Source organism: Bos javanicus, chromosome 4, assembly GCF_032452875.1.
Source record: "Bos javanicus breed banteng chromosome 4, ARS-OSU_banteng_1.0, whole genome shotgun sequence".
Lineage (NCBI taxonomy): Eukaryota > Metazoa > Chordata > Mammalia > Artiodactyla > Bovidae > Bos > Bos javanicus.
Genome location: NC_083871.1, coordinates 81,267,716 through 81,280,664, shown reverse-complemented (window position 1 = coordinate 81,280,664; position 12,949 = coordinate 81,267,716). Strand labels below are relative to the sequence as shown.

Sequence of the window (12,949 nt, the reverse complement as noted above, 5' to 3'; positions counted from 1 at the left end):
ATTTTCCCAAACCATCACACCCTCGCCCTCTCCCACAGAGTCCAAAAGACTGTTCTATACATCTGTGTCTCTTTTGCTGTCTCTCATACAGGGTTATTGTTACCATCTTTCTAAATTCCAAAAATATGCGTTAGTATACTGTATTGGTGTTTTCCTTTCTGGCTTACTTCACTCTGTATAATAGGCTCCAGTTTCATCCTCCTCATTAGAACTGATTCAAATGTATTCTTTTTAATGGATGAGTAATATTCCATTGTGTATATGTACCACAGCTTTCTTTATCCATTCATCTGCTGATGGACATCTAGGTTGCTTCCATGTCCTAGCTATTGTAAACAGTGCTGCAATGAACATTGGGGTACATGTGTCTCTTTCAACTCTGGTTTCCTCAGTGTGTATGCCCAGCAGTGGGATTGCTGGGTCATATGGCAGTTCTATTTCCAGTTTTTTAAGGAATCTCCACACTGTTCTCCATAGTGGCTGTACTAGTTTGTATTCCCAGTAACAGTGTAAGAGGGTTCCCTTTTATCCACACCCTCTCCAGCATTTGTTGCTTGTAGACTTTTGGATCGCAGTCATTCTGACTGGTGTGAAATGGTACCTCATTGTGGTTTTGATTTGCATTTCTCTGATAATGAGTGATGTTGAGCATCTTTTCATGTGTTTGTTAGCCATCTGTACGTCTTCTTTGGAGAAATGTCTGTTTAGTTCTTTGGCCCATTTTTTTATTGGGTCGTTTATTTTTCTGGAATTGAGCTGCAGGAGTTGCTTGTATATTTTTGAGATTAATTCTTTGTCAGTTGCTGCATTTGCTATTATTTTCTCCCATTCTGGAGGCTGTCTTTTCACCTTGCTTATAGTTTCCTTTGTTGTGCAAAAGCTTTTAAGTTTAATTAGGTCCCATTTGTTTATTTTTGCTTTTATTTCCAATATTCTGAGAGATGGGTCATAGAGGATCCTGCTGTGATTGATGTCAGAGAGTGTTTTGCCTATTGTTTCCTCTAGGAGTTTTATAGTTTCTAGCCTTATGTTTAGATCTTTAATCCATTTTGAATTTACTTTTGTGTATGGTGTTAGAAAGTCTTCTAGTTTCATTTTTTTTACAAGTCATTGACCAGTTTTCCCAGCATGACTTGTTAAAAAGATTGTCTTTTCTCCATTGTATATTCTTGCCTCCTTTGTCGAAGATAAGGTGTCCATAGGTGCGTGGATTTATCTCTGGGGTTTCTATTTTGCTCCATTGATCTACATTTCTGTCTTTGTGCCAGTACCATACTGTCTTGATGACTGTGGCTTTGTAGTAGAGCCTGAAGTCAGGCAGGTTGATTCCTCCAGTTCCATTCTTCTTTGTCAAGATTGCTTTGGCTATTTGAGGTTTTTGTATTTCCATACAAATTGTGAAATTGTTTGTTCTAGTTCTGTGAAAAATACCTTTGGTAGCTTGATAGGGATTGCATTGAATTATATATTGCTTTGGGTAGAAAATTCTCACTGTTTGCAGATGACATGGTCTTATACATAGAAAACCCTAAAGACTCCACCAAAAAATTACTAGAGCTAATTAATGAATATAGTAAAGTTGCAGGATATAAAATCAACACAGAGAAATCCGTTGCATTCCTATACACTAACAATGAGGAAACAGAAAGAGAAATTAAGGAAATAATTCCGTTCACCATTGCAACGAAAAGAATAAAATACTTAGGAATATATCTACCTAAAGAAACAAAAGACCTATATATACAGAACTATAAAACACTGGTGAAAGAAATCAAAGAGGACACAAATAGATGGAGAAATATACTGTGTTTATGATCAGAAGAATCAATATAGTGAAAAAGAGTTCTCATTTTTGGGTCACTGACACTTTCTCATCTTTCTTACCTCATGCTTCCCAGTTTTGCCAGAAAGCCTTCTGTGTAGCTTCTAGTATTTGTTGAATTGCTTACTTTGCTCTGATCCAACATAATACATCAGCCTTTTTTAGAAACTTTGTTTTTTATCAGAATATAGTTGATTAACAATGTTGTTATAGTTTCAGGTGGGCAGTAAAGTGATTTAATTATACATATACATATATCTATTCTTTTCAAATTCTTTTCCCATTTAAGTTGTTACATAACATTGAGCTGAGTTCCCCATGCAATACAGTAGGTCTTTGTTGGTTATCCATTTTAAATATTGCACTGGGTACATGTCAGTCACAAACTCTCTTAACTATCCACTCCTCCTAACTCCTCTCTTCCAGTAACATGTTTGTTCTAAGTCCTGGAGTCTGTTTCTGTTTCGTTAGTACATTCATTTGTATCATTTCTTTTTAGATTCCACATATAAGCGATATCATACAGTATTTCTTACATCACTCATTATGACAATCAGTGCATCAGCCTTGATTTGACAAAATGTGTTTAGCTCTTGTTATGCCAGATGTTGTCCTTGGTGTGTGGGGTAACTGCAGCAGGTTCTAAGTTCTTATCTGCCAGCCAGACTCCTATGCTCACTTAGAGGTCACGGTCATTGCTTCATGTGTCTTTGTTCAAAGGCTTGGGCTTCTGCTTTTGCCTGTATTCTCTGAGGATTTTATCTAGTTAACTAACAGGGTGCTATCCTTCTACCCTGTGACTTGCTTTCACAACTTGTCATGTGGGAATTTGGAGGCAAGTCTCTGAGCCTCATTCCCATAAATGCAGCCTCTGCCTATAAATCTTAGGAACTGACTACCTACTGAAGGACTTCCAAGAATTCAGTTCAGTTCAGTTTCTAGTAGTGTCCGACTCTTTGCAACCCCATGGACTGCAGCACACCAGCTTTCCTGTCCATCATCAACTCCTGGAGCTTCCTCAAACTCAGGTCCATCAAGTTGTGATGCCATCCAACCATCTCATCCTCTGTTTTAAGAATTTGTCCAAATGTCTTACTCCATTTCCTACCTATACCCCCATACTTCATCTGGCTGAATGTTTCCCTCAGCCATGCTTATCCAAACTTTCTATATCCTAGGCTGAAATTCCACTGTTAACTAGATCTATACCCTAGTGTCTCTTCAGGTCTAGTGGGCAGGTCTAATATCGGTCTTTCCAGTAATGCCAACCTTCTGTGTGCCCTGTTTTGTCATTGATAAATCTTGAGATATGATGAAATTAAAGTATGTTTGGAAAACCTTTTTGATAATCTACTGTTATCTACTTTACAATAATATTCTTATTGAGGTTTAGTTAATATTCTGCTCTAGTTTATTTTTTTGCTTGAAGGTGAAATGTCATAATGACAGCCTGAATAAAGTTCTAGTCTATGATAAGACTTTTAACATGTCTTAGATAAGTGTAGGCTCATTGATAGATACGGTATTTTCATGGATGGTACATAACTAGTACAAAACTTTATTTGTTGTAACATGTTTGGGGTAAAACAAAGAGTACTTGAAAAAGGCTCAACATAGTCAAGGAATTTTTTACCTTGAAGTGTTCCTGAAAAATCAATATGGATTCTTGTCCAGAATTTTTTGCCACTTTCCATTAAATAGGAGGTGCTTTTGGCAGCTTAGTCCAAACAATCTAGCTTGAGATTCTTTATAACACAGGTGATTCAGAATCATCAGTTTCTCATGCATAGCTTCCAGGAAAAATAACACCATGTCATTGTACATTATGTCCAGGATACATGATGGGTGCCTTCCTGAAGAACAGCAAGCTTTCCCTATAAAGGACTTCTAAGAAAAATAATATCTACTGATAATTTGTGAAGATAAAAATCATGACAGTTTCCATTTCCTTTCTTGCCCCTGACTCCATATCTAGTATCAGAAACTGAGTGAAAATCCTAAATTTATTTTATTTAAAATAGGATTTAATTGATTTGAAGGACCTCAAGGAACATTCAGAATTCCTATGGAATTGGAAAATCCTGACCTGGATCTGGGGTTGCAGGAAATCAGTATGTAGTATTGCTTTCAAAGTGGTTCTAGAATTCAAGACAATGTAGAAATGAATGTGTTCAAAATGGCTTATTTCCCATGAAAAAAATGTGTAGACAAATAGGTAATAGGTGAAATTAGGGGCTTCTGGCCTCCTTTATCACTTGTTGCAGAGTTCCATCCCATAGGACATTGTTCTTGAGCTGTAAGCATTTGAGGCCTCCTTGCATCTGGCTCAGCCAGCTCCAGTGCCATAAGGTGAGCTGAACTGTTAGCGGTAGGAAATAGTGCTCTATATTTGTCACAGTGTACTAGCACAGACCCAAAGTCAGTAACTGCTTGACATTCCAGAAAACATTCTCATGGCAATGAGTTCAACTCCATGGAATGTCTTTTTCCAGTGGACGATGAAGTCATTTTGCAATGGTTACCTTTTCGGGAAGAAAAGCTTGTGAAAACTTAAGTAGCTCCAGGAGGGTTTGAAGTTTGTGTTCTTGTTTTTGAAGTAGACACACCACTAACTGTATGTACCTTTTTTAGATTGGAGAGAATACTGACACATCAATACGGTAGTTTGAGGCTTCAATTCTTTACAAGAGAAACATCCCAGCCATGAATGTTTGCAGCGCAGTCTGCTGCTCTTATTTAGTTCCTGTGGTGGAAAATCTGCTGGAGGTGTGTGTACATAGTATGTGGTCATTTATCTTGCCTGGTATAGGGAGTGAGGCAACCAAGGGGATGAAGAGAGAGTTTGCAAAGTAGATAAGAGTCCAGAAATCAAGATCCAAAGGCTTAGAATGTACAGGGGGTTCTTTTTATGTGCCAACCAGCATTATTAGTAGCTATTTAATAATAATGATATTTATTGAGTCCTTACCTTTTATCAGAGATTATTTTATGCACCTCACACTGTGACTCTAACCTCACACTGAAACTTCTTTGCTCCAGTAATCACTGACTGAAGCATTTTATATTTTGATTATCCGTAGTCTCCTGTCTTCCACCTTGCATTCAACTACTCACCACATTATGGCCAGTCCTTGACTTAATCAGGATTTCTTATCCACTGACACCTCTCATATGCCCTATTCATAACTTCCCCCCATCGTCACCATTTTTAGATATTTGTTACAGCAGTATCCCACTTCTCAGTACCAATTTCTTAGTCCATTTGGGATACTATAACAGAATACCATAGACAGGGTGGCTGAAACAGCAGGCATTTCTTTACTATAATTCTCAAGGCTAGGAAATCCAAGATCAAGATGCTGGCATATTAGATGTCTTGTGAGGGCCTGCTTCCTGTTTCAGAAATGGCTGTGTTCTTATTACTAATACCAACATTGGGGAGTTAGGATTTCAACAACTGAATTTGAGGAGGATACTGGATTGGGTTGCCATTTCCTTCTCCAGAAAACATTCATTTTACAGCAAAAGATATTCTTCTGAAAGTTCTTATTTAAAATATATTTATTAAACACTGTAGCAATAATAACATGGGACAAATAATTATTTAAAGAATTGATAATCTTCTTGCTGTTGTTGTTCAGTCACTAAGTCATGTCCTACTTCTTTGCAACCCCATAGACTGCAGCATGCCAGACTTCCCTGTCCTTTACTATCCCCCAGAGTTTGCTCAAACTCATGTGCATTGAGTTGGTGATGCCATCCAACCATCTCATCCTCTGTTGCTCTCTTCTTCTCCTACCTTCAATCTTCCCAGCATCAGGATCTTTTCCAATGAGTCAGCTGTTTGCATTAGGTGACCAAAGTGTTGTAGCCTTAGCTTCAGCATCAGTCCTTCCAATGAATATTCAGGACTGATTTCCTTTAGGACTGACTGGTTTGATCTCCTTGCTGTCCAAAGGACTCTCAAGAGTCTTCACCAGCCCCACAATTTGAAAGCAATAATTCTTCAGTGCTCAGCCTTCTTTATGGTCCAACTCTCACATCTGTATAGTCAAAGCTATGCTTTTGAGTGTAAGAATCTTTGTAGGCAAAGTGATGTCTCTGCTTTTTATTAAGCTGTCTACTTTTGTCATAACTTTTCTTCCAAGGAGCAAGCGTTTTTTAAAATTTCATGACTGCAGTCACCATATGCGGTGGTTTTGGAGCCCAAGAAAATAAAAAATTTCACTGCTTCCACTTTACCCCATCTATTTGCCATAAAGTGATGGACTGGATGCCATGATCTTAGGATTTTGAATGTTGAGTTATAAGCCAGCTTTTTTACTCTCTTTTTTAATCCTCATCAAAAGGCTCTTTGGTTCTTCTTACCTTTTCGTCTTTAGAGTGGTATCATTTGCATATCTGAGGTTGTTGATGTTTCTCCTGGCAGTCTTGATTCCAGCTTGTGATTCATCCAGCCTGGGATTTCACATGATGCTCGAAGTTAAATAAGCAAGTTGCCAATATACAGCCTTGATGTACTCATTTCCCAATCTTCATCCTAATAAATCTACTTGGTGAGCCTTAATCTAATTATATCCTGGTGACTGAGCTGCTAGGGCTTCCCAGGTGGCATTAGTGCTAAAGAACCCACCTGCCAATGAGGGAGACATGAGACGTGGGTTTGATCCCTGGGTTGGGAAGATCCCCTGGAGGAGAGCATGGCAACCTTCTCCAGTATTCTTGTCTGGAGAATCCCATGGACAGAGGAGCCTGGCAGGCTACAGTCTGTGGTGTTGCAAAGAGTTGGACATGACTGAAGAGACTTAGCAGGCAAGCACGCATACACAGCTGAGCTGTTACTTGGTATTTACTTTCCAGTGATTATTAACTAGTTATCACTACTTAAAATTAAAAATATATGTATTGGTAAAAATATATTTCATGTTATGGTTCAGAATTAATGAAGAAACAGCCATTTCTTTATTAACTGAAAGAAAATGAACCCTCTCCTATAATATGTAAACTTGAACATGTCACTGATCCAAAATTTTGGAAACCTTACTTCCCATTATACTTGTTAATACACATTGTTACTTCATATTACTTATCTACTTCCCAACTCACTTTTCCCTCATAAAAAAAGCAGGCAAACAAACAACCTGTATAACTTCATAATTATGAACGGTTTGTTGAGACATCTCTGCTCAAAATCCTTGTCCTCCACTCATAGCTCTGTTGCAGACTTCCTTTCTGTAGTTTAAGAAACACTAATGCATTAGGTATGGCACTAATTTTGCTTTTGCCTGGTGGATAAGGGAATATAAACATTTAAAATAGTTCATGTAATATCTTGGTGGCATTGATTTACAAATCAAGCAAAAATGTAAACAGAAAAAAACTCGATTATAGTGTTCCGAGATCCCTTTTAGCCACAACCCTATTATATGGAAGCAATCATCTGAGTGATTTATTAACATTTTATAACCATTTATTAATTGCCTCATATTCTTCAGATACCATGAAGTAGGAAGAATAAAAGAAAAAAAATACAGTCTACTAACTCCAATCTACTTATACTGTGCAACAGAACTTTCTGTGATGATAGAAACGTTCTCTATCTGGACTGTCTCCTGTGGTAGCCACTAGCCACACGTGGCTATTGAATGCTTGATGTTTAGCTAGAATGTTGGTAGAAGTAAACTATTAATTTTTATTAAAAACAGCTTTATTGACATATAATACACATACACTAAAATTCACTCACTGAAACTGCACAACTCACTGGTTTTTAGTACATTTATAGAGTTGTACAGCCTTTACCATAATCAATTTTAGAATATTTTCATTGCCCAAATAAGAAAGCTGTTACTTGTGTAGTCACTTTCCACATTTCCCAAACTTCTTCAGCCCCAGACATCCACTAATCTTTCTAGTCTCCATGGATTTGCTGATTTTGGTCATTTCCTGTAAGTGGAATCACAATTTGTATTCTTTTGTGACTGGCTGATTTAATTTTAGTTTATTTAAATTTAATACTTATGTGTGGCTAGTGGCTACTGTAAGAAACAAGTAATACAGATACTTAAGTAATGATGATGTTTAAGTAATGTTGAGTATAGAAGGTAATCCTGTAAAGGGGGCATGTGAAAAACATCAGAGAGATTAGAGATAATGCAGACAGAGCCTAGAGATGAGACTGTTTCCTGAAGGAGGGGATGGTACCAACTAATACAGTGGTATAAGAAAGAATTGTTTCAGTGACAGGATAGGAATCCTGATGACAAAGGGCATTGGAATGTGGTGGTTGGTGAAGAAGTGGCATTTTTATATTATTTAGAGATGGAGGAAGGGAACAATTTCAAGAAAGCTTGAGAGGTATGGCAAGACTGGTACAAATTTTATATTGTTTCTAATATTTTTAGTATTAGCATGAGCTTCTATGTAGGCAGAAGAAAAAGATACAGTGGAAATGAAGACATAAAAGATGACTGAGCAGGGTTCTGAAGGATGTGAGTGAGTACAGGTAGTACTCAGGTCATTAGCCTAGGAATAAGCCCTGACAGGAAAGACAGATGTTATCTTTCCCAGAGGTGGGCATAAGTGAAGAAAAAGTAGGTGAAGATGCAGAGCAATTTTTACATAGAAAGAAAGGAAACTAAAGAAACTCATTTACTCAAAGAAAATGGGAATAAGGCCTTCTGAGGGTAAAGTTCTGTTCCCCTGATCATCACTGTGATCAGGTGTGTAGAAGTGAGTTCTGATAAGTACTTAACAGGGGCTTGAACTATGAGAAGTATCAATTATTTACATATATCTGGCTTCCCAAATGAACATGTCTCTTAAAAGGAAAAGACTTTCTCAGGTACATAAAGCCACATGGGGTCCAGTGATCTAAATGTGTCATTTTTCACTTACTAGGAAGTGAAAATTACCCAAAAGTTTGTATCTCAGATTTTCGAAGACAAACTATAGCTCCATTACTCGTCTTCCTTCCACCCCATTCTCCTTTCTTTTCTCCTCCTTTCCCTCATTTCCTTCCTTTTGACCATCTATTCTTCTTAGACTTTGTAGAAAACAATGTGCTATATCATTTTCTTTGCCCTACACGAAAAATTGGAAATAAAACACAAAACTGGGAATATCCAACATTAATCCAAACTATAATGAATATAGAATTTAATATTATGAATTATAATAAACCTCCAGTATTTTCTTTACTATTCTAAGTTACTCATTTTTCCTCCCTCCTCCAATGTTATAACAATTGGTGGATGAGACAGGAATTGCTTTGAGAACCTCAAATAACAGCTATACAAATATAATAGAAAAATATACTAATTAGTTGATATTGATTTAATTAATATTACTTTAGAACAAGGTTTATATATACATTTTGAGTAATTAAAGCTATTTTTGTGGTATTCTCAATATGTAAAATTATATATTTATGTATGTATTTATTTATTTTAGGCTTTTAAAACCAAGGATGGCTATCTTGTAGTTGGAGCAGGAAATAACCAACAGTTTGCAGCTGTGTGCAAGGTAATCTGTAATATTTGGACTATTTGGAATGGGTAGATAATATATACAACAATTCATTTTGCGCAAAGCCAGAAAATTCAATTTTGCCTAGAGGAGTGTTGCTAAATCTATACTAAACTCAAGACTCCCTGTGTTAGCACCTTAAAGCATGCCCTTTTTATGTTTACAATGTTCTGAACAGAGTCCAACTTAACACTCTGTTTTTTTTTTTTTATTTTTTTGTAAAATTGAGGTATATGACTATTTTTAAGTGAAGAATCATAGTAGCTTAAATTATGTTAAAACCTGACCTGTCTAACAGTGCAAACAAAAAGGGAAAAAAAGACTTTTAAAAGGGTTTTTTAACACCAGGATTTTTTTTTTTTTTCCTGAGAAGAAGAAAGGAACAGAAGAACTAGGAAACAACCAGAAAACAATTAACAAAATGGCAATAAGTACATACCTATCAATAATTACTTTAAATGTAAATGGACTAAGTTTACCATCAAAAGACATGGACTAAATAAGTTGATTAAAAATAAAGGCCTGCAAGAGTCTCACTTCAGGTATAAGGACATACACAGACTGAAAGTGGAGGGATGTAAAAAAGATATTTAGCGCAAATAGAAGCCAGAACAAAGCTTTGGTAGCAATACTTATATCCAACAAAAGAGACTTTGAAACAAAAACTGTGATGAGAGACAAAGAAGGGCATTGCATACTGATAAAGGGATCAATCCAATAAGAGTATGTAATATTTGTATACTTATGCACCCAACATGAAAAAAGTGAAGGTGGAAGTTGCTCAGTTGTGTCCAGCTCTTTGCAACCCCTATACAGTCCATGGAATTCTCCAGGCCACATGGGAACACCTAAATATATAAAGCAAATATTTACAGACCTAAAGGGAGAACCAGACAGCAATACAGTAGTAATAGGGGACTTTACTACTCTGCTTACCTCAAAGGACAGATCATCCAGACAGATAATCAGTAAGGAAACACTGGTCTTAAATTAGACCAGATTGACTAAACAGATTTATAGAGAACAGTCTATCCAAAAGCAATAGAATACACATTCTTTCTCAAGTGCCCATGGAACATACTTCAGAATAAATCATATGTTAGGTTACAAAACAAGTCTTAATACATTTAAAAATATTCAAATCATACTAGGTATCTTTTCTGACCACAATACTATGAAACTAGAAACCAATTATAAGAAGACAAGTGGAAAATCACAGATATGTGGAGATTAAACAACATGCTACTATAAAAATGACTGGTATCAATGAAGAAATAAAAAGAGGAAAAAAAAAAAACCCTTGAGGGCTTCCTTGGTGGCTCAGTGGTAAAGAATCTGCCTTCCAATGCAGGAGACACAGTTCAATCCCTGATTCAGGAAGATCCCACATGCTGTGGAGCAACTAAGCCTGTGTGTCATAACTATTGAGCCTGTGTTTTAGGGCCCAGGAGCCACAACTACTGAGCTCATGTGCAGCAGCTACTGAAGGCTGCATGCCCTAGAGCCCATGCTCTGCAACAGGAGAAGCCACTGCAATGAGAAGCCTGCACTCTGCAACTGGAGAGTAGCCCCCACTCATCACAACTAGAGAAAAGCTCATGCAGCAACAAAGACCCAGCACAGCCAAAAATAAATACATGCTAATACACTTCAGTCATGTCCAACCCTTTGTGACCCTATGGACTGTATGTAGCCTGCCAGGCTCCTCTGTTCATGGGATTCTCCAAGAATACTGGAGCGGGTTGCCATTTCCTCCTGCAGGGAATCTTCCCCACCCAGGGATTGAATGCGTGTCTCTTGCGTCTCCTACGTTGGCAGGCAGGTTCTTTACCACTAGCGCCACCTGAAAGCCCAAAATAAATACCTCAAGTTATAAAAAATACCGTGAGACAAATGAAAATGGAAATACAACATACCAAAACTTATAGAGTGCAGCGAAAGCAGTTCTAAGAGGGAAGTTCATGGTGATAAATGGCTACCTCAAGAAATAAGAAAAAACTTGAAGAAATAACCTATATTTACAACTCAAGGAACTAGAAGAAGAATAAGCAAAGCCCAAAATTTGTAGAAGGAAGGGAAGAACAAAAGCAGAGCAGAAATAGAGTAAGAAGACAATAGAAAAGATCAGTGAAACCCAGCAAAGGCAACAAAACACAAATAAAAAAGTGGAACTATATCAACATAAAGAGATTCTGTACAGCAAGGGAAATCATTAATGAAATGAAAATGCAACCTACTGAATGGGAGAAAATATTTGTAAATCATATATCTGATAAGAGGTTAATATCCAAAATAGGTAAGAATTTATATAACTCAATAGGAAAAAATATCACATAATCCAATTAAAAAATGGGCAGAAGTTCTTAATAGACCGTTTTCCAAAGAAGGCATATAGATGGCTAATAGGTACATATACAGATGCTCAGTGGGAGAGAGACAATAAATAAAACTCCAAAATGATCCATGGTTAAGTGCCATGCAGAGAATTAAAATAGACTACTGTGTTAAAATAGTGACTGGATTGTCAGGGGAAAGTCTCTTTTGAAGAAATAACCTCAAAATGAGATCTGAGTGATACTCATAATGCAATAGTGATAAGGTTTTTCAATATAAATATTAACATAAAATGTTTGCAATACTAATGTAAACATAGTACTCAAAATTCACAAAAAGCCTGTAATTATTCCATAGTGCTAATACAGACTATATGGCTTAGTGGTAAAGGATTCACCTGCCAGTGCAGGAGACAGGGTTTGATCCCTGGGTTGGAAAGATCCTCTGGAGTAGGAAATGGCAACCACTCTAGTATTCTTGCCTGGAAAATTCCATGGACATAGCAGCCTGGCGGGCTACAGTCCATGGGGCCACAAAGAGTGGGACACAACCGAGCATGCTTGCATGTATGCCAGGATAAAAGTGGGTTTTTCTTTTTTATTTCTACTTCTATGAAGTGGTAAAACACAAAAATGTTTATCTGTTGTCCCCAATTCCTTACACAGAATTTCTAAAAAATTCCTGAGTTTTGAAAGTGTCCCTTGTTTTTCATAATAAGCCCCGTTCGGTCACATCTGAGTTTATTCTGTTGAGGTAACTTAGGATGGGGCCCCTAGATAGTCTCAGGATAGGCTGGTCACCAGAAAGACCAACTGATCAGAGGGTTGGAACTTTCAGCCCCACCTACCAACCTCCAGTAAGAGGAGAGAGGACTGGAGATTGAGCTGTGTGTAAACCCTTGAACTATAAGATTCAGAGAGCTTCTGGTGAAGACAGCAAGGTGGCGGGAGGGTGGGAGAGCATGGAAGCTCTGCACTCTCCTACCTCTGTGCATCTCTTCTGCTTGGCCTTTGTAATAAACCAGTAGCAGTAAGTTAAAAAAAAAAAAAAAAAAAAGATGTTCAGTATCTTGACTCATCAGGGAAATGCCAATTAAAACCACGAGATCTTACCTCACACTTGTCCAGAATTTATAAAAAAAAAAAAAAAAAACCAAAAAAAAACAAAACAAGAAAAAACAAATGTTGGTAAGGATGTGGAGAGAAGGGAACCCTTGTGCACTGTGGATGGGATTGTAAATTGGTATTGCCCCTATGGAAAATATTT

The 12,949-nt window shown here is 37.2% G+C and overlaps 1 protein-coding gene across 14 annotated transcripts in view; it reads left to right on the top strand.

Moving 5' to 3' along the window:
- SUGCT (succinyl-CoA:glutarate-CoA transferase) overlaps nucleotides 1-12,949 on the top strand; it is an 861,069-nt gene that overhangs the window by 273,623 nt on the left and 574,497 nt on the right. For all 14 annotated transcript variants that reach the window (XR_009736133.1, XR_009736132.1, XM_061415379.1 and 11 more), the window contains one exon: nucleotides 9,275-9,346. Coding sequence is in view for 12 of the 14 variants with exons in the window: in XM_061415379.1 (XP_061271363.1) it covers nucleotides 9,275-9,346 (72 nt within the window). In the remaining 2 variants the exon portion in view is untranslated. The remainder of the gene's footprint in view (nucleotides 1-9,274; nucleotides 9,347-12,949) is intronic.